General features: G+C 44.5%; 1 protein-coding gene across 2 annotated transcripts in view; it reads right to left on the bottom strand.

The window, feature by feature from the left end:
- ADGRG2 (adhesion G protein-coupled receptor G2) overlaps positions 1-25,201 on the bottom strand; it is a 122,255-nt gene that overhangs the window by 42,421 nt on the left and 54,633 nt on the right. For both annotated transcript variants that reach the window (XM_019431651.2, XM_019431652.2), the window contains exon 4: positions 1,858-1,893. In XM_019431651.2, coding sequence (XP_019287196.2) covers positions 1,858-1,893 — 36 coding nt within the window. The remainder of the gene's footprint in view (positions 1-1,857; positions 1,894-25,201) is intronic.

Below are 25,201 nucleotides of genomic sequence, written 5' to 3'. Positions count from 1 at the left end.
TCCAAAGCTCCATACCCCATATTTCCACGCAAACAGGATTTTGTTAAGATATGACCATGATTAAGTCTGATGCCGGCTATTGAACTAGAAGTAAAATACAGTGGTTCATTTTACCCCAGCAGCTTAACAGCAAGGGGGCAAACTGGTGCAGTGAAAACAGTTTGGGCTTTGGAGGCTCGCAGTCCTGGGTTTGAATCTTTGCCCCATTACTTAGTAGTTCATAATAATGATAGTTATTACTTATTGAGGGTTTACTCTGTCAGGTGCATAGGTCATCTCATTTCATCTTCACAACTACCCTATGAAGCTGGTACTGTTACAGTCCCCAATTTATAGATGAAGAAACTGAGGCACAGAAAGGTGAAGAAACTTGCCCAAAGACACACAGCTAGCAATGGAGGCGAGAGGCTGGTGGCTGAGTTCAAACACAAGTAAGTAGTCTGGCTGCCCAGAATGTGCGAACATGAGCAAGTTTTATCCTCTCTGACCCTCAGTTTCCTCATTTAGAACCTGAATATAATAATTCCTATACTGCAAGACTGGAAACTGAATGAGATGTCTGAAGACTCCCAAGCATGTATATATATGTGCACAAGAAGTAACAGCTATCATTATTAATTTTTACTTATTTTTAATTAATTAATTAATTAATTAATCTTGAGAGAGAGTGCACGTGCAAGCGGGGGAGGGGTACAGAGAGAGAGAAAGAGGGAGAGAATCTTTATTATTATTTTTAATGTTTATTTATTTTTGAGAGAGACAGAGACAGAGCATGAGCAGGGGAGGGGCAGAGAGGGAGGGAGACACGGAAACCGAAGCAGGCTCCAGGCTCCGAACTGTCAGCACAGAGCCCGACACAGGGTTCGAACCCACAAACCACAAGATCATGACCTGCGCCGAAGTCAGACACTTAACTGACTGAGCCACTCAGGCGCCCCATGGGAGAGAGAGAAGGCTTAAGCAAAGCAGGCTCCATGCTCACCGCTGAGCCCAATGTGGGGCTCAAACCCACGGACTGTGAGATCGTGACCTGAGCCGAAATCAAGAGTCAGACACTTGACTAATTCGCCCAGGGAGCCCTTAATTTTATTTAAATTAATGAACAATAGAGCTCATTTTGATACCACTAAGGATAAAATGTGAGTTGACTCACCCTTTACCATAAAAGATTGTTCTACAACATATGGTATACCAGAAAGAACGCAGGAGTGGGAGGCAGAAAAGCCATGTGCTGCCTGTGCGTGATGGGGGCAGGAGGCTGTGTGACCTTAGGTAAGTTAGTGGGGCTTCACGATCCTGTCGACTAAGGGACGGGACTGGACCACTTTATCCCTGAGGTCCAGTTCCAGCTAGCAGTCTCGAATGTGGGTTCTATTCCTGGTTCCTGCCACGACGGTCTAGTTAAAAATTTCTCTATATTTGCCTTCCCATTCTGAGGAGTGCTAAGCCCTCAGAAGCCCTTTGAGAAATATTTGTTCAGAGGCGACTGAGGAAGTATATTGAAGAGAACATCGCGCCCCTCAAATGTAGGGACATTCAGCAGGCTTATGGTCTTGATACTCGTCAGGAGACCCGTGAACTAGAATACTAACAATAACGTTGAAGAACCTAACCAGCTACAGTAATGAAAACCCACAATTCATTCCGCAGATTTGTCCATAAGTGTGGGGGCATCAATATGCCTGTCCTCTTGTCTATGTGTGCTATTGGCTTTTCAGGTGCAGGTTTAATGACAGAATGTAATTAACCTTCATGGAAAAAAGCAACTTTGCTGTATCTGACTACATGCCATATTTCATGGAGAACTTTTGGCATATTGTCCTGAAATTCCCCAAAGTCAAGAAATAACGGTCTTACCAGATGGTGATAACAAACTGGAATTATCGGCATTCTCTGTTGAGGAAAAAGGTGATTTAAAGTTAGTCTAGTGTGTGCAAGAATTTGTAGATGAACATCTTTAATGGAAGTGAATGTAAACTGACTTGCAAATAGCTACCAAAAGAGGGCAGTATATTAATTTACTATTATTTTCAACAGCCTCATCAGTCCTTCTCTTCAAATCTCTACAGACACATCTCTGGCGAAGCAATTCTCTAATATAACTGTTGACGGTGCTCTCTAGATTCTGTTATATAATGATTTAGTGCATCATAAACTGACAATGATGACTAAGAACTTCAACTGTTGGCTAATATTCATTCGAATTTGTAAAAGGAAAGGTATCTATGTGCATAAACTAAACTTCCATTCACTGTTTCTTTTTTATGTTTTAATTTAATTTAATTTCAGTATTTTAGAGAGAGAGAGGGAGCACAAGTGGGGGAGAGGGGCATAGGGAGGGAGGGAGAGAGGGAGGGGGGAGAGAGAAAGAGAAAGAGAAAAAGAGAAAGAGAGAGAGAGAGAGAGAGAGAGAGAGAGAGAATCTTAGGCAGGTTCTATGCTCAGCACAGAGCCCGATGAGGGGCTCAATCCCACGACCCTGGGATCATGACCTGACCCGAAATCAAGAGTTGGAAGCTCAACCAATTGAGACACGCAGGTGCCCCCAACTGTGCTTCTTTTTGTACCTATTAGCACAGCCTTTATACCTTTTAAGTACTACTTATGAGTTAAACTAGATCAGATGCCTCTGAGTTTATAAGCTAAGAGACTGTGTTACTTATTTTGAGAAGATGCTCAGATTCCTTAAAAGAAAAGTAATTCTATTTTTCTCTCTGTGAAAAATATTACACACTTATTGGAGCAACTTCAGATAAATTACAGATAAAAAAGAAAATTAAAGCCACCTATCATTTCACTACCCAAATGTAATTGACATTAACATTTTGGCATATAGTCTTTGCTCTCTCTTTCTATATTCATATGTATATCTACATATGTATATAGATATATGAATATATGTGTGTATATGTGTCTTTATATGTATAAGAAAGATCATATCACATAAACTATTTGTAACCTGATTTTTCTCATGACATTGTATCCTGAACATTGTTCTATATCATTAAACAATTCTCCACAATACCACTTGTGATCACTGTATGGCATTTCATTGACTGGATAGACCATTAATTTATACATTTTGATGTGTATAATTTTTCATGATTACAAACAATGTCTCAATAAATACTTCTGGCTAAATTTTGGCATCTGAGAGGCACCTGGGTGGCTCAGTTGGTTAGGCGTCCAACTTCAGCTCAGGTCATGATCTCACAGTCCATGAGTTGGTTCGAGCCCCGAGTCGGGCTCTGTGCTGACAGCCCGGAGCCTGGAGCCTGCTTCGGATTCTGTGTCTCCCTCTCTCTCTGCCCCTCCCCTGCTCACGTTCTGTCTCTGTCTCAAAAATAAATAAAAACATTTATATATACACAAAATACATTTTGGCATACGAACTTGGCTATCTCCTTCAGAAATTCCATGATTTTGACTGCCAAAATGCCTTACAGAAAACAAATCAATTTATACAACCCTCTGCAGGACATGAGTATCACTTCCCCAAACTCTCACCCATGTGGGGTGTTATTTTTACATTTGTAATTTTTTTTTAATTACAAAGGAATGATTCTTTCCATAGTGGTATCCTGAAATACAATTAAAAAAAAAAAAGAATATGTATGTTTGGAAACTAAACTTGCACAGTGAAACATACCTGGTAGGGTCCAGGAGCCTATTTTCCTGAAGTGGTGGTAGGGTAGGAGTATTTTCTGGGATCATTAAAGCACAATTCTACTTGAAAGCAAGACCGAATGAGTGCTCAAGTTCCCAATTACCCTGCAGCCACCAAGGCAAATGTACACAGAGTGGTTAGTGCCTTGATGCCTCAATTTAATTGGAATTGCTCCTCTTAGTCTCTGTCCTTCAGGGTAACCCTCAGGCTACGTTAATATTCCACCAGTGAGAGAGTCTGTTGAGTTAACAGGAGCTTAATTTTTAAATTACTCTTGGGAGCACTAAGGGCAAATCAGTCACTCACACCTTAGTATGGATTACTTCCAACTGGCTGAAATCTTCTGATCCTGTAGTAAAGACCTACCATAATGGGCCATGTTGACAAGAACTGGGAAGAATCAACATTCAATACGGGCTACTCTGAGAAGGACATTTATCAGTGTGGGCAGGTGAGGTGGAGTGGGCAGGGAGTGTGGCACAGGGAGGAAAAAGCATGAAGGTGCTGAGGAAGAGTTGGATGGCATGGAAACAGGGATGGAAAGTGATGTTTCAGGGCAACAGAGACTTAACCGCTTCCTCTCCAATTCTACCCAGGGGTTGACCATAGCCACCAATGATTCCAACCTTGTCCACTGCTAAATCCTCTGACGCAACAGCTAGGGCTGGCCTCTTCCATCTTGGAACCTAAGAGGCTCCCAGCAACGATCTACACTGATGAAGGGAGGAAATCTCGTTCAAAAAACCAGAGATTTTTAAATTGTTACTGTCCACTTTTTTTCTCTTGGCATTTTCTTTCTTCTAGGGGCCCGAACGCTTAGTGACTAACATCGTACTCATTTTTTTCTCCCATTACGATCTTCCCACGTCACTCCTCCTGGTCCAAAATAGGGACGTCCCCGTAGGCCTTACATTTTCCTGACTATCAGCCCATTTCTCTCAGGCTCTCTCCTCACTCACTTCCCATCTGTTACAATCAAAGAGGTGGTCGGCATTTCCAATGAGTCAAATATTTGAGCCCCGTGCCATTCTTGGGAGACAAAACATTTCCATTGTTACAAGGATTCATAAACAAAGAAAGGAGAAACATTTAAATTTTTCAGATTTTCCTTCGGAAACATCCAAAGAGCAAATTTTAGAGCATTATTCATTTATTGAAGCTTCAATTTAAGTCAATAAATAAAATTATTGCGATACGCCTATAAATTTTACTCAACGTGACTCTCTAGTGATGTTTCAAAACCAAGTCCGTATACTCGAGTTGTGATGAGCGGGACTTTGGCATGCATACACTGCAAATGGAAGCCAAAGACAGGAACCGGGAACTCAAGAAACCGGCCTTCTGAATGGAGTCTCTTATCCCACGTCACCTCCCTGACCCCTTCTTTCAGTTACTACCACCACCTCTGCAATCCCACGGGGCCAAGTGTGGTCTGAGCACTGTCATGCGAACACCTTACCGTCTTTGCCCCTCCAACTCCATATATCCAAAAACTCATCCCTCATCACCCCACATCATTTCCATATCCACTTAATTCTTGAATTTGATAGTATTGTTGGTAACATCAGCCAAATAATTTAAGGTGGAAATCTCAGTGTATTAGCTTCCTGTTGCTGCTGTAACATATTACCATGAACTTAATGGTTTAAGACAACACAAATGTGTTAGGTTAGAGTTCTGTAGGTCAGAAGTCCAGTATGGGTCTCACCAGACTAAAATCACAGTGTCAACAGGCTACGTGCCTTTCTGGAGGCTCTAGGGGTGAATCTGCGTCCTGCTTATCTGGGTTACTACGGAATTCAGTTCCTTGCAGTCATAGGACCAACGTCCTCATCTTCTTGCTGGCTATCAACTAATTCTAGAAGCCACCCACGTTTCTTGGTTCATGCCTCATTCCTCTATCCTCAAAGCTAGCACAGTGGGATGGGGTGGGGAGCTCCTTCACCTGGGGCATGCTTTTGACTCATTCTTCTGCCTCCCTCTTCCACTTTTAAGAACTCCCAGGATTAGACTGGGACCACCCAGGTAATCCACGATAATCTCCCCATCCCACAGTCCTTAACTTTAATCACAATGTGCAAAGTCCCTTTTGTTCTGTAAAGTAACATATTTACAGGTTCCAGGCATCAGGACAGGGACATCTTACAGGACCCATTATTCTTCCTACCATACTCAGAAATCCAGGTGTTTTTTTTTAAATTTATAGAAAATATAAATCGCAAGGAACCACCCTCTATGGAAAACAAAATCCCACAGGGGTTAAGAGAAGGGCCTGGAAACCCAGAGTTGGTTTCAACAATAGAACTGATTGTACAAATCAAATGCTCACTCTCTGGCCATTGCCCCTGGCTCCTCCCTTCTCCAACCTCCATGTCCAGTGCGCCCTTCTCACCGTAACCTCCTGTGCGCCCTTCTCACCAGAACATGGGGCTATTGCGAGGAGTAAAGAAAGATGGCGTATGTGTGACAAATAGCAATGGCAGTGGTTGGTGCTTCCTGTGAGCCAGGTTAACACTTCATACATACTTTATTATTTAATCAGCCAACAACTCCAGGAGATATGTGAATTCATTAGCATCAATCCATTTCAGGGCTTGAGAAACAGTCTGGGTAAGGCCCCACCAGTAATTCACTGTACAGCTGACATTTGAACCCAGACAGACTGACTTCAGAGCCTACCCTCTGAGCCTCTATTCTATCCTGCTTCCAATGACAAACTGTAGACCATAAACTAGTATATAAATGTAGGGTATTATTATTAATATTCCCTAATTGCTCTCTTGTCCATTCCTTCTTCCCACTGCTCCCTTCTAAGCCCAGACCTTGATCCCTCATACTTGAGTGAAATATTAGAACCCCAGAATCTTCTAATTGGAAAGGGTCTCCACGGTCTTTGCATTCAACTTCCCGCCTATTGCAGTCAGCCATTGAACAAATGCCTACCACTGGCTCGAGATCCCAATTCAGCTCCCAGGCAAGTTCTCTTTCTCTCACACAGTGGGAATCGTGCTGAGGTTTTTGAAAGTTTGAATTACTTACCAACATTTAAAAATGAGGTGATTTCAAATGCAATTCCAAATTTTCACCTTGCCAAAATCGGGAGTTTTAGATGACCTCTTTAGGTCAGCTCTCTGGCCCTCTAAAGCATACTCTGGGGCTGCAAGAGCCAGTGGAGGTGGCTCTCTATTTTTATCTTAAAGTTTATTCCTTGACTACACCATTCACTCAGCACTGTCTATGCCATTCACTCGCCATGTACTGGGCATATACTACTGGGCACTGTTATTTAACTTTTCTACTGTACGTCTTGTGTTCCCCACTAGATGCTAAGCTGCTTGATGCTTTATTATCCTCCGGGAATCCAGTCCAGTGTCCTGTATCTGGTAGATGTTCAAAAATATTTTTGGACTGACTGACGACATCATAAGGAGTCTCCATCAGTCAGGACCAGTCAGGAACCCATGACTGGTAGCTCAAGAGCAGGAACTTAACACAAATAGTGCAAGGAGTCAGGACCCTGGGATACAAAGCACGGCAGGGGAAGGTAGAGAACGGATCTGAGAGCAACGAGGCAGAGTCTATGAAGGAAAGCCTTGAGAGTACTTCTTGGATGGCTACTATTCAGAATCTGAAGTTTGGAATAGTAGTTGTAACCACCAATCACAGCAGACAGATTGCTTAACAGACCTTACAAATATGTGCTAAAATGGCCATTCGAATACATATCACAAACAACGTAACAGATTCAATGGTCCTGACCCTTCACTGCCCACAGCAGTGACCTCAATAATCTACCCTTTACCGGCTTTTCTTCTCTTCCTAATGCCCTCTTCCTGTTCCCCCATTTCTGATTCCTGAAATCACTTCCCCAACAAATTACCTGCATACAAGTCAGGCGAGGTCGCAGCTGGCTGTTCCTGACATTTTCATTTTTCTGCCCACCCTCCGATGCCTGACACCGGGGGTGGGCGGGGAGGGTGTTGTAAGATGTAAAATGTGAGGTGGCTGGTGGTCTTAAATCTGTGACTGTGGCAACACTAATGAGTACTTACTTCCAACACATTCGCCCCAAGCTGAATGAGAAAGATAAAGACTTCACCTTCGAGGAGTGGATCTAACCCAGATACGACTAGCCCCCCTTGCATGAATATTTTAGACCCAGCTGAAACTTGGAATCTGGTGGCGGTCCTCTTCTGGACTGAATTACTATTCCATAGAGAGATGATTCAAAGCTAGGCGTCACGCCCAGGCACTCGTATATGGGAACCCCAAGCAAAACAATATTGTTTTGTTATTATATTGGCTCTTCAGGGCTTGGACAACAGATACTCTTCCAAGAGCTGTATTTTCGGATTTTACTACACAACCAACGAAATGAATGAAAACAAGTCTCCTTTGGCACAGCCGAAAAGTGTTTACTTGAGCTGTGACCGTCTCACGTCACACTGCTCAGTAAATACTCTGACATAACGTTTTTATTAAACGATTAATGACATCATTAGAGAAAACTTCAGCTGCTAGCTAACGGAACTCCCCAAAGTGCAGACGACCACCAAATCTAGGTGGGCCTTGGCCTTTACTGAACACTTACTAGACTGGCAGTAGACCCTCGCTTCTTCATAGAATGTCCCCATGTTCTCGTGAAACAGATGACCTTCTAGCCATGTCCCATCTCCTCCTACTCTCCCCTCGCTCAGCCACGCAGGCCTCCCTGCTATCCTTCCAACACAGTGGCCATAGTTGCCCAACACAGTGGCCGGGCCTGCACCCACTGATTCCTCTGGGGAATCACACACACACACACACACACACACACACACACACACACACACACGTGGCACTTAGATTGTGTGTGTCCTAACATTTTGTGCCCTAGACCCTTCACTTGCCTCATTCTAGTTCCAGCCCTGTATCACTGATAAGACTTTTTTTGCCTCCAAAAGAGAATTTTCACTCCCGTGGGGGCAATATTAGCCCCTGGAAAGAATGCATGCTCTAAGGTTATTACTCCTGGAAGAGATACAGCTTAAGGAGAGCAACATTTGCTTGGGTGCCCCTCTCCTCCCTGATTCCCAGTCCTGTCTAGGGTAATTCTACTGTTAGTTGACAAATTCTTTCATGCCAAAGCACCTGTAATTTATGGGTCAGGGAGAGTTTCTTGTAGTTTTAGGTGCAGAAGCACCTGGAAACGTAGGGGTAGGGGCACTAGTAGTTAGGGTTCAGAAGGTTTCCTAGTATCTTTTATTTTTTTTAATTTATTTATTTATTTTGAGTGGGGGGAGGCATGAGTGACGGAGGGGCAGAGAGAGAGGGAGAGAGAGAATCCCAAGCAGGCTCTGTGCTGTCAGCTCAGAGTCTGACATGGGGCTCAGACCCACCAACTATGAGATCATGACCTGAAGAGTCGGACATTAACGAACTGAGCCACCCAGGCACCTCTCAGACCGCACCACTCTGCCAGCTCACGGTCAAGCAGTGAACCCCTTGGCATCTTAGTTTAGGTTCTCCGGGGGTGCAGAGCCCAGGATAAGGACTTGGATGCAAAATGGGCTCTCCACTCTCCCCAGTCCCTGGCACAAAACAATATATACTGTTTTATACAGCTAGAAAATAAATGAAGAAGGTGATCAGAAGCGAGATGGCCAGAGAGGTGGGTGCTACGGTAGACCGGCCAAGACACGATGAGGGCTTGAACCTGTGCTTGGGAAGCTGGCACGAAAAGAGGTTCTACAGACACTTCTAAGGTAAGGTGAGAGGATGGGGTGTCACTGAGATGTCGGGGTGCGGGGGAAATCGGAGTCGGCCCCAACAGCCGATGTGACATTGCCCTGAATCCCTCCAGTGTGATAAGTAGGCTAACAACCTCGACCACGAAACCCAGACAGCCGAGGTTCAAACGCGCCACTTGTTAATTCCGCACACCTTTTGTAATCTGCCACCACATAACTTTGGACAACTTACTTGCCCCACCCGCACTTCGGCTTCCCATCTGGAAGATAGGGATGAAGATAATCACAATAGGATGCACTTCACAGGTGCTACTGTTACAGTATTGAGGAGACCACACGGGAAATTCTGCTCGTGTACATAATTAATACGATCGTGCTCCATTTCTCGTTTTCCCAGGGACCTTTACTAAAAATGATTCCTCCCTTCTACTCAGCAAGATTTCCACTTCACTTTCTTTTTTCTTTCTATTATTTGCTTCTGATTTTCAGACACCTTTGGGATCACTTTGGAAACGTAAAGAAAGAGGCAGAAGTCAAAGGGTTTCAGGAGATCCGGTGACTGTAACTTATATTTAAGTTCTTGCACAAAGTCGAGACCTGGCAAAATTTCAGGGGACAAGCGAAAGGCACATGGAATCATGATGTTCTGAGGTTGCCCTCTAGTGGGATGTGTAGTCTCCCTAGGGGTCACTGGCTGGCTTCTAAACATTAACATTAGTTTCTTTTCTAACTATAATAATAATGTGGGTTTGAGTGGAGAAAATTCTAAACCACAGAAAAGTATAAAGAAAAAATTTTTCTACATAGTCATCATAATGCTTTTACTCAAAGATGAGGTCAGCCAGCTGTACGGATCTTCAGACTATCTTTGGGCCAGTTGCGGAACAGAAACACTTAAATAGAGCCTTGGGGATGTTAGCATCGTGTTTTATTGAAAAGTATTAAGAGACACAAAATTGAGCTCATTAGCGTTCTACTATGCACGGTGTCCTGGTAACATAGCTAAGCTGCATTTCCCAGAATTCCCTTTTCTATACGTTTGTGGGTTTTGTGGGACACGAGAGAGCGTCCCGGGGGAGATGTGGGCAGACACGGAGCAGCAGCTGCCTCACGTCTTTGCTGTGAGGTGGCTGCCAGCCCACAACTGCTGTGCGCACCCACCCGCCCTCCGCCCGCCCCGGACCCGCTCCAGCTTCTCTGAGTCCTGGGCGAGGTGTGTATTTTATTTTTACTTTTTAAAAAAATTTTTTTAATATTTTATTTATTTTTGAGAGCAAGAGACAGAGTGTGAGTGGGGGAGGGGCGGAGAGAGAGGGAGACACAGAATCGGAAGCAGGCTCCAGGCTCCGCGCTGTCAGCACAGAGCCCGGCGCGGGGCTCGAACTCACGGACTGTGAGATCATGACCTGAGCCGAAGTCTGACGCTTAACCGACGAGCCACCCAGGGGCCCCGCGAGGTGTGTATTTAATCTCGTGCTAAGGCGGGCACCTGGGGGACTCAGTCGGTTGCGTGTCCAACTCTTGATTTTGGTGCTGACAGCACAGAGCCTGCTTGGGATTCTCTCTCTCCCTCTCTCTCTCTCTCTCTGCCCCTCTCCCACTCACGTTCTCTTCCCCACCACCTTCTCTCAAAATAAACAAACATTAATTTTGTGCTAAGGGGCCAGTTTCTGCGGGACAATCGTAGCACCAGCTACAGGTAACAAGAACTGACATGGGTTTCAGTCTGTTGTGGGTTCCAACTTGTCCCTGTTGTCACCCGTCTTACTGCCTTCCCTACAGCCTTCCCGACTGCCTTCCCATCATAGATGTCAAGTTCTGGCATCAGATGTGAAGACAACAGCTTTACAGAGACTGCTTAGCTGGCTCCCACAGCCCTATAATGTCAAACCCCTGTGACAAATTCGTGTGTGTGTGTGTGTGTGTGTGTGTGTGTGTGTGTGTCCCTAGTGATTCTCCTTCTGTGACTGAACCCTAACTTATACAGTATGAAATAGAAAACTTCTGAAGCAATTAGAACAATTCTCTATAGCTGCCCTGTTCACTACAGCAGCCACTAGCCACGTGTGGCTATTTAAAGTTAAATTAATTCAAGTTAATTAAAATTAAAATCCAGTTCCCTGGTCACGTTTCAAGGGCTCAGTAGCCACATGTGGTTGGTGGCTGCTGTACTGGGCAGCACAGATACAGAATGCTCCCGTTATCAAAAGAAAATCTCTATTACTATGCTGGTCTCTAGTGATAATGGCTAGTGTTGACTGAGTCCTTACAATGTGTCAGACGCATTACAGGCATCTCTGGATGCGTTAACTCATGTAATCTGCATATAATTCTATGAAAAAGGTACTGCTATTTTACAGATAAGGAGACTAAGCAACAGAGATTAAACGCCCTGTAACAGTCAGAGGAAATAAACGGTAGAGGTAAGATTTGACCCCAGAAAGTTCGGAGCCTGTAGTCTTAACCTTAAGCCAAACCGTGAAGGTCCCGGCGGCCTGGGTTGGCCCAAAGGGAGTGAGGGGGTGGCTCTGGCGGGCCTCCTGCCCTCAAAGGACTCTCTCCTGATTGGATGATGAGCGTCTCGGTAGTGACCATAATAGACTCCCCCCAGCTTGGACCGTACGAACGCGGGCTCTTACGTGATCTCAAGAAAGAAAAGATGCCTGTCCCACCCCACCCTGCCTTCCGATGGCAGAATGAGATGTACCATTGTGGAGAAGGGTCACCGATGTATTAGTTAAGGTAAGGCAAATCGCCGCGATAATTAAATCCTAAAATCTCAGGGGCTTACCAAAGTGGCAGCTTACTTTCTATGTGTAAAGTCCAATCAGCAGCCTATGGGCCACACCTGGGGGGCTCAGTCGTTTGAGCGTCGACTTCGGCTCAGGCCACGATCTCACAGCTTGTGAGTTCCAGCCCCGCGTCGGGCTCTGTGCTGACCGCTCGGAGCCCGGAGCCCGCTTCCGATTCTGTGTCTCCCTCTCTCTCTGCCCCTCCCCTGCTCATGCTCTGTCTGTCTCTCTCAAAAATAAATAAACGGTAAAAAAAAAAATTTAAAGTCCAGTCAGCAGTCTAGAGTGGAGTGTAGAGTGGAGCAGAGAGAGGCCATCTGCTCCGTGCAGGCACTGAGGAGCCCGGGCGGACAGAGGCACCGCCATGTTCAACACGAAGATTCCAAGTGTGCTCCGGAGAGCAACATCCAGCAGGCACACAGGGAAAGAGAGTGAGGGGAATCGGGTTTTTAATGGCCAAGCCGCAAAGTGGAAACATCATTTCTACCCACATACATTAGCCAGAACTCAGTCACTCAGCCACTTCTACTTGCAAGGGAGGCTGGGAAATACAGTCTGGCTGTGTGCCGAGGAAGAAAAAAATTAAAGTTTGGTGAACTGCCAGCCGGTCTCTGCCACATCAGATTTACTTTGAGTGTCACAGAATAATTAAGATCCATTAAACTAATGATGGGACAAAATTAATGCTAAAATTACTCTCCCCAACCACCATTTTCTCTCTTGTTCTTTGTCATGATATTGACGAGGTCAAAAGTCAAGGAATCAATATGAATTTGAGAGCTGATGCATGGGGGCACTTGTACCCTAATGTTTACAGCAGCACTCTCAACAATAGCCAAATTATGGAAAGAGCCTAAATGTCCATCAACTGAGGAATGGAAAAAGAAGATGGGGTTTATATATACAATGGAATACTACCTGGCAATGAGAAAGAATGAAATCTGGCTATTTGTAGCAACGTGGATGAAACTGGAGACTGTTATGCTAAGTGAAATAAGTCAGACAGAGAAAGACAGATATCGTATGTTTTCAGTCATATGTGGGTCTTGAGAAACTCAACAGAAGACCAGGGGGGAGGGGAAGTGGGGGGAAGAAGTTACAGAGAGGGAAGGAGGCAAACCCTAAGAGACTCTTAAATACTGAGAATAAACTGAGGGTTGATGGTGGGGGAGGGGAGAGGGGAAAGCGGGTGATGGGCATGGAGGAGGGCACCTGTTGGGACGAGCCCTGGGTGTTGTACGGAAACCAATGTGACAATAAGTTTCATGTAAAAAATATGAATTGGAGGAGGTAGAGGAGTCCCTGCCACTTTGAGGCTCAATATGAACTCCCCTTCTTTGTGACTCACCTCCCTCGCTTTGCTCCCAGCAAACATCCATATCATGATTTTCTCATGACCCTCAAGAGTAGAACTCCCATGTGACAAACCATTTCTCTAAGTAGATGCATACCAGTAAAGCCACTAACAAAAGCTGGATGTATACTGCCGATGCATACTACTTGGCTGGAAAAGTTGTATATCTGGGGCACCTGGTTGGCTTAGTTGGCAGAGCATGACCTCTTGTTCTCACAGGCATGAGTTCGAGCCCCACATTGGATGGAGACACCCTTAAGAAAATAAAAATTAAAAAAAATTGTTTTAAAGAAAAGTATTCGTGAGTTGCCTCTATTTTGAGGCCGTGTAAAAAGCTTTGCTGTAGCGCTTCTGGATAGAAAATCCTTAGCAGGCCTTTTGGCCTTTGTACGTTAGTGGCTCGTGTTCTAATGTCTTCGCCTTATATTGTCTTTGGCTTGTTGTGAGCTCTGAAAGACTGATCTGGGATTCCTCACTTTTAATAACGTGTAAATCTTGATCTGGTAAATTCCTCCATCTGAATAAAGAGCCATGTCCATTTATTTGTAATAAACGAATGAGCATACCTCCTTAACCAAGCTTTAAATGTGATTGAGAAACTGGGCTCTTGGGGCACCTGGGGGACTCAGGCAGTTAAGCGTCTGACTTGCTTTCGGCTCAGGTCAGTTCGTGAGACTGAGCCCTATATCGGGCTCTCCGCTGACTGTGGAGCCTGCTTGGGATTCTTTCTCTCCCTTTCTCTCTCTCTGCCCTTTCCCTGGCTCATGCTCTCGCTCTCTCTCAAAATATTTAAATAAACTTAAAAAAAAAAAAAAAGACCGGGCTCTTGAGTGAGACTTACTTGGTTTCAAATCCTGGCTCTGCCTTGAGTAAATTTCTAACACTTCCCTGCTTGTATTTGTGCACCTGTAAAACGGGAGTGATTATTTTGCATAAAATTATATCACATTTATATTTTATCACAGTTCTAGCAGTAAATCATAATTATTAATTCAGACTCTGTGCTCTTGAATAAAGCTTACTTTTATATAATAATGGTGTTTTTTTCCTTTTAAGATTTTATTTTTTAAGTAATCTCTACACCGAATGTGGGGCTCAACCTCACAGCCCCAAGATCAAGAGTCACATGCTCTTCTGACTGAGCCAGCCAGGCGCCCCCTGATTTTTTTCTTAAGGCAAGCGACATATCAGTAACTCATAGAGAGGCACTTAAAAAATCATGAAGATGGTTTCTTTCCAAAATTTGCAGGTATGTTACTTCTATCTAACTATAAAACATTCTTAGGTATTCACTAACGCTTGATTAGTGGGACTATCCATTACAACACTGTCTAATTCAAGTTTCCATAGCTTAGGGCCATAGGAATTCATCTCCTAGAAAGACCCAAGGGGTTCCATCTGTGCATTACACGTCAGGAAATGGAAGGTCATAGAAATTCATTTCAGAGGTAAGGGAGACTTGAAGACGACCTAGTACAATTTTATAGATCTAGAAAACTGGCAGCGTAGTCACTTAGACTATAGATCATTATTTCAAAAATTGCTTATTTACCCAGAGTAAGCTGCATGAGAAAATTAGAGTGTGATTTGTAAAAATTATAGCTATACTGGTTTTCTACTGCTGATCACAAAAACTGGATCCAGGTTTGTACATCTTTGCTCAACACAAAAATGAAAAAAAAATTCTTAAATAAATCATTTGAAAGATACTATCTTTTAGGGCTTGGAGTTCAGGGGACGAAAAGAACTACAAAATAGGTCCTAGGTAGGGAAAAGACTACAGACCAAACTAGCCCACCTTCCTCACACTATAAGTGAAGAAACAAGCCCAGAAACATGAAGGAATCTGCCCAAAGTTTATTCATTTGGTAAAATGTTTAAAGGCCTACTGCATACGCCAGGGACTGGGTTGTAGCAGGAAATGACACAAAGCCCCTGACCTCAGATAGAGTTTGCATTGTAGTCATATCATGCAACTCACTTAAAAGTATTAAAATTCTATTTTGAAAAGATCCTGTAACTGGACATTTTTTACGAATTCAAACTCATCCCCTCCTGCCCGTCCACTAAAACCCAGAACATTAGACCTTACCATGAATCCAAATCAGTGTAATAACAAATCATATATTAGGAGCAAGACAAAAAAAAACGACTATACGGTTGAAATACACCACCGCATACTAAGAACTCTGTGTTCGGTTCTTATTCGTTCAATTAATGAGATAATTAGAAGCAATTCTAATTTATTCGCCAAAGTGAGACTACTGCCCATTTCACATTTTTCATTTCTCTCTTCTTTAACAAAATTCTATATACTGTAATGAACACTACAGCAACAGGAGTAACTTTTACTTCAAGCTACGTGCATTCCTAAAAGAAACTAACACAATTGCCACAGACGTCATTACAAAAGCATCCTCGATTTATATTGATGTTTTTTTACAGCAGCACTGCGATCTTATGAACACAAGACTTCTTGCCAAGATCAATGTGTTTCTTATTATTTCCTTGAAGTAAAGAGACACCCGCCTCAAGGTACATTTCAACAGCGTATTCCCTTGGAATATCAACTTACTCCCTGATAGATTAAATCAGTGAAGCTACTGCTTTTATCCTTCAGATCTCCCTCAAGCTTTATCTGGTCCCTTGGGAGTACAAATCCATTTCAGGATGAATGAACATGGCTAAGTTTCAGTCAAAGTTGGGTAAAAACCATCTCCGACTGCTAGAGGGACTAAACACAAAGGAAACGGTTAAGAACACAGGTTCTAGAATCCTAGCACCTCCACTTTCCAGCTGTGTGAACTGGGAAGTGACTCAAACTGTCCAAGCCTCCGCTCTCTCATCTAGGAAATAAGGGATTAACACTTGATTGTTGCTATTGTCCGGATCCACTAAGGTAACACATGAAGCATTTACAAGGACATCATGCATAGCACATTTCACCCTTGAACAACACGGGTTTGACTGCGCGGGTCCACTTACACGCAGATTTTTTCAATAAATACAGGCCAGTACTGCAAATGTATTTTTTCTTCCTTACGATTTTCTTAATAACATTTTCCTCTCTCTAGCTTACTTTATCATAAAAATACAGTGTACGGGGTACCTGGGTGGCTCAGTCAGTTAAGCATGCGACTTCAGCTCAGGTCATGAGCTTGCGGTTTGTGAGTTCGAGCCCCACGTCGGGCTCTGTGCTGACAGTTCAGAGCCTGGAGCCTGCTTCGGATTCCGTGTCTCCCTCTCTCTCTGCCCCTTCCCCACTCACACTGTCTGTCTGTCTGTCTCTCTCTCCCCAAAATAAATAAACATTAAAAAAATTTTTTTAAATATAGTGTATAATGCGTATAACATACAAAATATGCATTAATCAACTATGTATGTTATCGGTAAGGCTTCCGGTCAACAGTAGGCTATTAGTTGTTAAGTTTCTGGGGAGTCAAAGTTATGTGCACATTTTTGACTGTACAGGGATCAGCACCCCTAACCCCCGTTGTTTTTTTTCAAGAATCAGCTGTAAACCTTTGAAATGTTAACTCTTCTATGTGTAAGAATGCTTTCGGGGGCAAGTCACAGAATACCCAATTAAAAGTACCATAAACATTAAAGACATTCATTTAGCCCACTTAAGAAATCCTAAAGCACACAGTTCTAAGAAGGTTCATCCTGCAGCTCAGAAAGACCCAGGCCCTTTCCATGCTTCTGTTCTTTCACCTTCAGAACACTGTTCGCTCAACATCTTCTTTTTTTTTTTAATTTTTTTTTTTTATCGTTTACTTATTTTTGAGACAGAGAGAGACAGAGCATGAATGGGGGAGGGTCAGAGAGAGAGGGAGACACAGAATCCGAAACAGGCTCCAGGCTCTGAGCTGTCAGCCCAGAGCCCGACGCGGGGCTCGAACTCACGGACCGCGAGATCGTGACCTGAGCTGAAGTTGGACGCTTAACTGACTGAGCCACCCAGGCGCCCCTCGCTCAACATCTTCAAACTCTCAGGGTATCTCCATTTTCCACTGGCACTCACTACCTCCTCTCAATGTATTTAAGATGGCGACCAGTGTTCCAGGCATCAAATCCAGACCCAGAAACATCCAGATACAGCACTATCTGACAGAACTTCCTGCAGTGATGGAAATATTATGCATTTGCACTGCCCAGTACAGCAACCACTAGCCCCATGGGACTCCTGAGCACTTAAATTGTAGCTAGTGTGACTGAGGAACTGAATTTTTAATTTCATTTAGTTTTAATTAATTTAAATTTAATAGTCACATGTACCTAATGGCTATCATATTGGACAGCGCAGCTCCTGAAGACGAAAAACTATTTCTCCTTGAGTCTCATTTTAAGAGTGGGGAAATTCTGGGGGCGCCTGGGTGGCTCCGTAGGTTAACCTTGTGACCTCAGCTCAGGTCATGATCTCACGGCTCGTGAGTCCAAGCCCCAAGTCGGGCTCTGTGCTGACAGCTCAGAGCCTGGAGCCTGCTTCGGATTCTGTGTCTCCCTCTCTGCCTATGCCCCTCCCCAACTTAGGCTCTCCCTCTCTGTCTCAAAAATAAATAAACATTAAAAAAATAATTTCAAAAAAGAGTGGGGAAATTTTTCCTCAAAGTCCCCCAGCAGATTTTCCCATGTGTCTTATTGGTCAAAAGGAAGCCACATGCCCACTCCTAAAATCAAACACTGGCAAGGAACAGCATTTCCACAGTTGGCTTAGAATAATTAGGATTTGCTCCTGAGTCATGTGGAAAGGAGCAAGCACCCTGTGAAGCCAGGGCTTGGCCAGCAAGTAAAGAACAAGGAATGGTTGGCATATAAATTTGATCAGTAGTATATGCTGTACCGCTTCTGCTCTGTCCCAATCAGGGATCTGTAAACTAGGGCCCATGGGCCAAATCCCACGTTTCTAACAAAGGCTTCATTGGTGCAAAGCCACGCCTATTTGCATATTGCCTATGGCTGCTTTGCCTACACCAACAGAGTTGACTAGTTGCCACAGAGACTGTGGATGACGCATGAATCCAAAAATATTTATTAGCTGGCTCTTCACAGAAAAGGTTTGCCAACCCCTGGTCTAAACGGACATTCCTTATGATTACAATCACCATTGTTAAGGATGTTGGCTACAACGTACTCCTATTGCCAAAAGCAAGTACTTTGTGCAGGCTGATGTGGAGGACAGAGTTCTGGAGAGCTGCTTTCAAGGACCCTGATACTATTTCTTGCTGAGTAACTTTCAAAGTTACTCCATTGCTTTAAGCTTCAATCTTCTCATCAGCAAAGTAGGGATAATAGAATTTTCTTTGCCTACCTCAGCAGGGACATGGTGAGATGATGTATGCCAAGGTGCCTTGTAAACCATGAAGACCTACAGAAATATCCAGTTGGGTTGTTGCTGCCGCTGGTTTTTTTTTTTTTTTTTAATAAAGTTTACTTATTTATTTTGAGAGAGAGAACACAAGCAGAGGAGGGGCAGAGAGAGAGGGAGAGAGAGAATCCGAAGCAGGCTCCGCACTGTCAGCACGGAGCCCGGTGCGGAGCATGAACTCGCGAACCGTGAGATCACGATCTGAGCTGAAACCAAGAGTCGGACAATCAACTGACTGAGCCACCCAGGTGCCACATCTGCTGCTGTTTTTAAAGTCTGGGACTATGAGCTGTTGCTACTGGATCCTACCAAGGAACACTGGGACTTTTCCATGACGAGCAAGGCAAGGATAGCACTGGCAACTGGCTGATTTGCCAGTCAGCAAAAGCCACTTCGGGAGCTTTTATCAATTTAGAAATCAAGAGATTGATTGGCTTCGCTGTAACTTTAAGACCCTTTGAAATCACCTTACGTAAAAACATGAAGTTTAAAAACTATTTTTAAAAAATTTTTTTTTAACGTTTATTTATTTTTGAGACAGAGAGAGACAGAGCATGAATGGGGGAGGGTCAGAGAGAGAGGGAGACAGAGAATCTGAAACAGGCTCCAGGCTCTGAGCTGTCAGCACAGAGCCCGACGCGGGGCTTGAACTCATGAACCGCGAGATCATGACCTGAGCCGAAGTCGGACGCTCAACTGACTGAGCCACCCAGGTGCCCCTAAAAACTATTTTAAATTGTTTCCAATTTCACATTAAGAATTTTGAATTGGAGAGCAGCTTTGAAATGAGATGGCAGACATAAGTGGTTCTCGGTTCAAAGCAGACCCCGAAGATCCCTGGTAAACCCAGGACAGTGAATTAGGAATCTGAAGACTGTCCCTACTGGACAATTGAACGCACAGAATCTCAGAGTTTGAAGGAATCTTAACAGGCAATCAGCTGAGACCCTTCATCATAGAGAGGCGAGGACACCACTCTTCAAGAGTAATTCTAGCCAATGAGCAGCCACTCCATTGCGGCCTATGCAAAACTTTAGAAGAGTAACCTATGTCGTATCAGAACTCACTGGCTTCAGACGAGGGCGATGCTGGTGACGTAAGCTGAGGGGAGAGGCTCACGTTCTAGAGTATCTCTAGGCCTGTGATTAGAGTCACAAATCAAAACCAGTCAAACGACCAGAGTTTATTGAGCACTTAGTCTGTGCTAGACTATGAAGGATACAGAGAGGAAAAAGTCGCCACCCTCACCCACAAGGACCTGACTAGATATTTCTTCATACCTGAAAAGAGAAAACCAGAAGGAGGAGCAGAATTCGGGATATGATGATTACCTTCAACAATGCCTAGCAAAGTGTCCTCACACATCTGAAGTGTTTAATATGTATTCATTTTAAGGTTAGTTTAAAATGTATAAACAGAAGTTAGATGTACAAACAATAGCAACAATAAACAAACAGATACAAAAATACCCAAGCTTCCTTTAATGTCTAAGAAGGTTCCATCTTATTTTTGAGCCTCTATTCCAGAGGTTCAGGAAAAGCATTCTTAAACCTGATGATTTAAGGTAGCTCTCTCTTTTGCTCTAAAATGATCTCCAGTTAAGTCAATGTCTTTTGGAAAAATGCACAATCTTTGTATTCCCGCCCCTTCCTTCCGGTAGTCAAGATGGCTTCCAGGTTGGGAATGGGGCGCTAGTGTCCTTCTGGCAACAGGGACCAAGGGCCTGGATCTGTGAGCCCACCCCATGTTGAGCACTGGGTTCTCAATGACGTCTCCAAAGATCTCCCTCACCCTGTGGGGTTCCTGGCTATCCAGTTGGCATTCACTGCTGAAGGCTGTGTCACTGGCCCCCATGGTCAATTCTCTCAGTAGCCCACCCTGGCCTGCGGGTCCGTCTCTTGCTGACCAGGTCCCCTCAGGTCCCACCATTGAGTGTCTGTCACATCCTGCACCTGGCTGCTAGTCTAAATTGTCTACGCCATCACTTTTGTAGCCCTGTCCCTGCACCTGGCTCACAACACGGCTACCCACAAGGAAAGCGAGGGCCAATCAGAATCCCTACCCTGCCCCACAAGAGACAAAAGAGACTTGAAAAAGACATCACCTCTAGCCTTCTTTCTGCCCAAACGCACTATGCCACCATCTTTCATCTCTACCATGCGCCCCGTGTTGACGTAGAGGCTGCTATGAGGAGTTCTGACCAGGACTTCCAAGTGGAAAGTCAGACACAAAACGTCCTCTGCTTTCAGTTTCCTCCTCAATCTATCCAGAGCCTCTACCATTCCCTGTCACCACTTCTACCTGCCGGGGAAAAGAGTGAGGGTCTACCAGAAGCGGCCTCATGCCTGTGTCGGGGTAGTGGGAACTCGGAGGGCTGTAAGACTGGCTGAGCATCAGATCAACGCCATGGTATTTAAAATCTCATTTGCACAGACGGGGAATTGAGAGGGAAGGAGTGCAGCACCCGGTTTGATACTAGAGGACAAAGTCAAACAAGACAGGTTCCCTGCCTTTCAAGAGCATTACAGTCTACGCTCCTACAGCCTTAACGTGCACTGCACAAGGAAGAACAAAGACTTGGATGGACAAAGCGTGAGAAGGTGAGAGGAAATAAGACAGTGAGGCCTTGGAAGAGGGGAATTAGAGAGGAATCTACCACTGGAAATGCCTGCAGCACAGAAAGATCTAGGCCCAGACCAGAGAGAGAAAGTTGGGGATTATAGCTCATGAGCTCACTAAACTGGCTCAAATGTGTAATTGTTTCCAAATGGGGAAGACAACTCTGCAAGAATGAGATTATAACCATCTTCCATTATTATGTCATTTCACCCTCTGGAAAATAGTTGTACCTAAAAGAAGACCTCCTTCAAAGACAAAAAAAAAAAAAAAAAAAAAAAAAAGAGAGAGAGAGAGAAAGAAAAAAGAAAAAAGGCATGGCATAGCCCAGGAAAGCTAGAGGCCAGAAAGTATAGTTACCTACCAAAGCTCATCTGGGATTCTGGCAGACCAAGAATGATTCCCTCACACGTTACCAAATTATACAACTGAAAGCGCTAAGGCCTAAGGATTCTCTCTGTTGGCCAGTGGCCTAATAAAAGACTGTGAGACCGACCTCTCCTACTGTTAATTAAGAGCTGCTGAGTCACTCTCAGGCTTCCAGGGTGAAGCTACTGTGTTTGCGATCCACAGCCCCCAGAGCCCAGGGTAATGGCTGCTCTCTGGCAGCTTACCCCAGACCCCCTCCCTCTCCAGCGTCTCCCCGTGCCTCACCGACACGTGCATTCGGTCTCCAGGCACTTACGAGGCAGCCTGGTGGAGTGTGAACAGCATAGCCTATGGGTTCCAACAGGGAATCCCCCAAGCTCTCAGGCTCTGTGCAAATGACTTAATCTCTTTGATACTCCATTTCTTCATCTGCAAACTGAGACTAAACCTATCTATCATGATGCGTTTTTGTGAGGATTGAATGAGATGACGTACATAAAGCACCCAGCAGGGCCTGGCCCAGGGCAAGCCCCCAGTCCTCATTAGGTTGCTTCCCATCAGTCTCCCACCCGCCTCGCCAAACCCTTCTTCTCCCTTCTCACGCGGCCCGGGACGGTGCACTAAAAGGACTCGTGACGCATTGAAGTGCATTCGGCAAAGGAAGTACCTAATGCCGTCATATAAGGTGACAAGTATAAAGAGATATGGACAAAGAGAAAAAGGAGCAGGGCGCCTGGGTGGCTCAGTCGGTTAAGCGTCCACTTCAGCTCAGGTCATAATCTCACGGTTCATGGGTTCGAGCCCTGCTTCAGGCTCCTGCTGTTGGCACGGAGCCCACTTCCGATTCCCCCCCACTCCTCCCCTCCCCTGCTCTCCCTCTCTCAAAAAAATTATTTAAAAAAAAAAGAGAAAAAGGAGCATTGGGGAGAGAGATTTACTTCTTTTGAGGAGATCAGGGCAGATTTTATAGAGGTAGTGATATTTGGCTGGACCTTGGAAAATTAGTGAGGTTCCAAGTAGGGGGACCCCAGAAAGCTGAGGGAGGGAGTAGGGAAGTATGATAGGGAAGGGAGTAAAGCCCATAACGGGTACACTAACGAGCGGGTTACTACTAAGGGTAACTGCGGCACAATCCAACAATCTACTAGGTTTGTAGAACATACCTCAGCATCACCTCGCCAAGGGACGAGGAAGCTGAAGCAGGTGAACACAAACTCTCAGCCCTCACTGTTCTGAAGCGTTAACTCCCTGGCGCTTCTGGCTTATTCCACACACGGGCCACACATGGTCCCATCGGCACAGATCATTCTTGGTCAGAGAGACACGGGAGCCGTCAGCGTGAGTGTACTTTCCTGTTTACCTGCCCCCTTTTCATCATGTTTAAATACATTTTTTCAAAAAGACTTACGTCCCTGGGGACATTTACTCATCAGTAGAGTGGGGACATTTGATTTCTGCTCCACCAATCCCACAGTGACGTTTTAATGCCCCGAGAAGACGATGTGCGAGCATAGTTTACATAAACGTCACAGGCCCGCGACAGAGTTCGTAACTTGTGATCTCCATCCGGGGGGAGTTTGTGCCCCCTACTTATGTCTTCGGCAAGCTGTGCAGGCAGTGTAGACTCTGGGCCAATCACATCAACATCACCTGGGAGCTTGTGCCCTCTACCTACTGAATCAAAGACTGTGGGGGAGGGACACAGAAACCTGTTTTAACAAGTCCTCCAGGGCATTCTCCTATCTTGAGAACCGATGTTTTCAGAGGTTTGAGAACTCTGGCTTTCTGGTTATGAGCACAAATTTCAGAGCTGGCCACAAATCCCAGTCAGCCACTTCCTCGAGTAACTTACTTAGCTCTCTGAGACTCAGTGCCTTGATTTGGGAAATGGGGCTATGGCTAGGATCTCTCCTTCATGGATTTGGTTGAGAAGCTTAAGAGAGTGAATATGTGTAAAGCAGGTAGGAACCTGGCACACTATAAGCAGTCAGTATGCACTTAGCTCGTGTCATTTCTTTTTGTAAAGTGTGGTGGCTTCTTGACATGCCCCAGTGCCTACTTTTTGAAAGACTGTCAGTTGTGTTTCAGCCTGTTGGGAAGTTTTCCACTTAAGTTGTGTGTGTGTGTGTGTGTGTGTGTGTGTGTGTTATTTACACGTCATTGTTTGCTGTCCGTTGACACTCGCTTTATCCAGCGAAGCTTCCTTGCTCCTGCCACTCTCCTCTGAATAAGAAAGGTATTTCTCTGTGTGGCCTTAATAATTCTTCTTAAAGGGGCACCTGGGTGGCTCAGTGGGCTGGACGTCCGACTCTCAATTTCGGCTTGGGTCATGACCTCACGGTTCGTGAGTTCGAGTCCCGCATCGGGCTCTGCGCTGACAGGTGAAGAGCCTGCTTGAGATTCTCTCTCTGCACCTCCCCCACTTGCTCTCTGTATCTTTCTCAAAACAAATAAAAATACACTTTAACAAAAAGAATTCTTCTTAAATAACATTGCAGGCGAGGATGCTTTCCATTTGCATAGCATGGTATTCTTTTGGCAGCTGTACCTACAGATGTTACAGCCAGGATTTCTGGCCTTTCTGCTGCCTTCCTTTATGTACCTTTCCTCCTTGTTTCATTCTAAAGATCCTCTTTTCTGAAAACCATTCTGCTTCATTTGGCTAATTCTCCACCTACTTCCCTTAAAGCTTCCATGCAGAAGTGCCTTCAAGTAGATACTTTTTTAAAAAACAGATAAACACCAAAAATACACCCTCACACATGCGGTCAACTGATTTTTGACAAAGGTACCAAGACCATTCAATGGGGGAAGAACAGTCTTTTCAACAAAGAGCGCTGTGAAAAGTGGCTATCACGTGCAAAAGAACAAAGTGGGGCCCTTATCTCAAACCATATACAAAAATGAACGCAAAATGGATCAAAGCTCCTAAACACAAGAGCTAACACTCTAAAACTCTTCGAAGAAAATGCAGGGAGAGATCTTCAGGACATCAGATTTGGCAGCGATTTCTTGGATAAGACAGCCAAAGCACAGGCAAAAAAGTAAACAGAGATCAATTGGACTTCGTCAAAATTAAGACCTTTAGTGCATCAAAGTGCACTATTAAGACAGTGAAAAGATAACACAGAGTAGGAGAAAATAGTTACAAATTGCGTTATCTGGTAATACCCAGAGTATAAAAAGAACTCTTGAAACTCAACATCAAAAAACCCCCAAACACCCCAATTCAAAAATGGGCCAAAGGTTTTAGTAGCGGCTTCTCTAAAAACAGATCTATATTATGTCCACTGAGCACATGAAAGA

The sequence above is a fragment of the Panthera pardus genome, unplaced genomic scaffold (assembly GCF_024362965.1).
Source record: "Panthera pardus isolate Hobbes unplaced genomic scaffold, ASM2436296v1 HiC_scaffold_27, whole genome shotgun sequence".
Classification (NCBI taxonomy): Eukaryota; Metazoa; Chordata; class Mammalia; order Carnivora; family Felidae; genus Panthera; species Panthera pardus.
The sequence above is the reverse complement of the archived record's forward strand: the minus strand, read 5'-3'. Positions and strand labels throughout refer to the sequence as shown.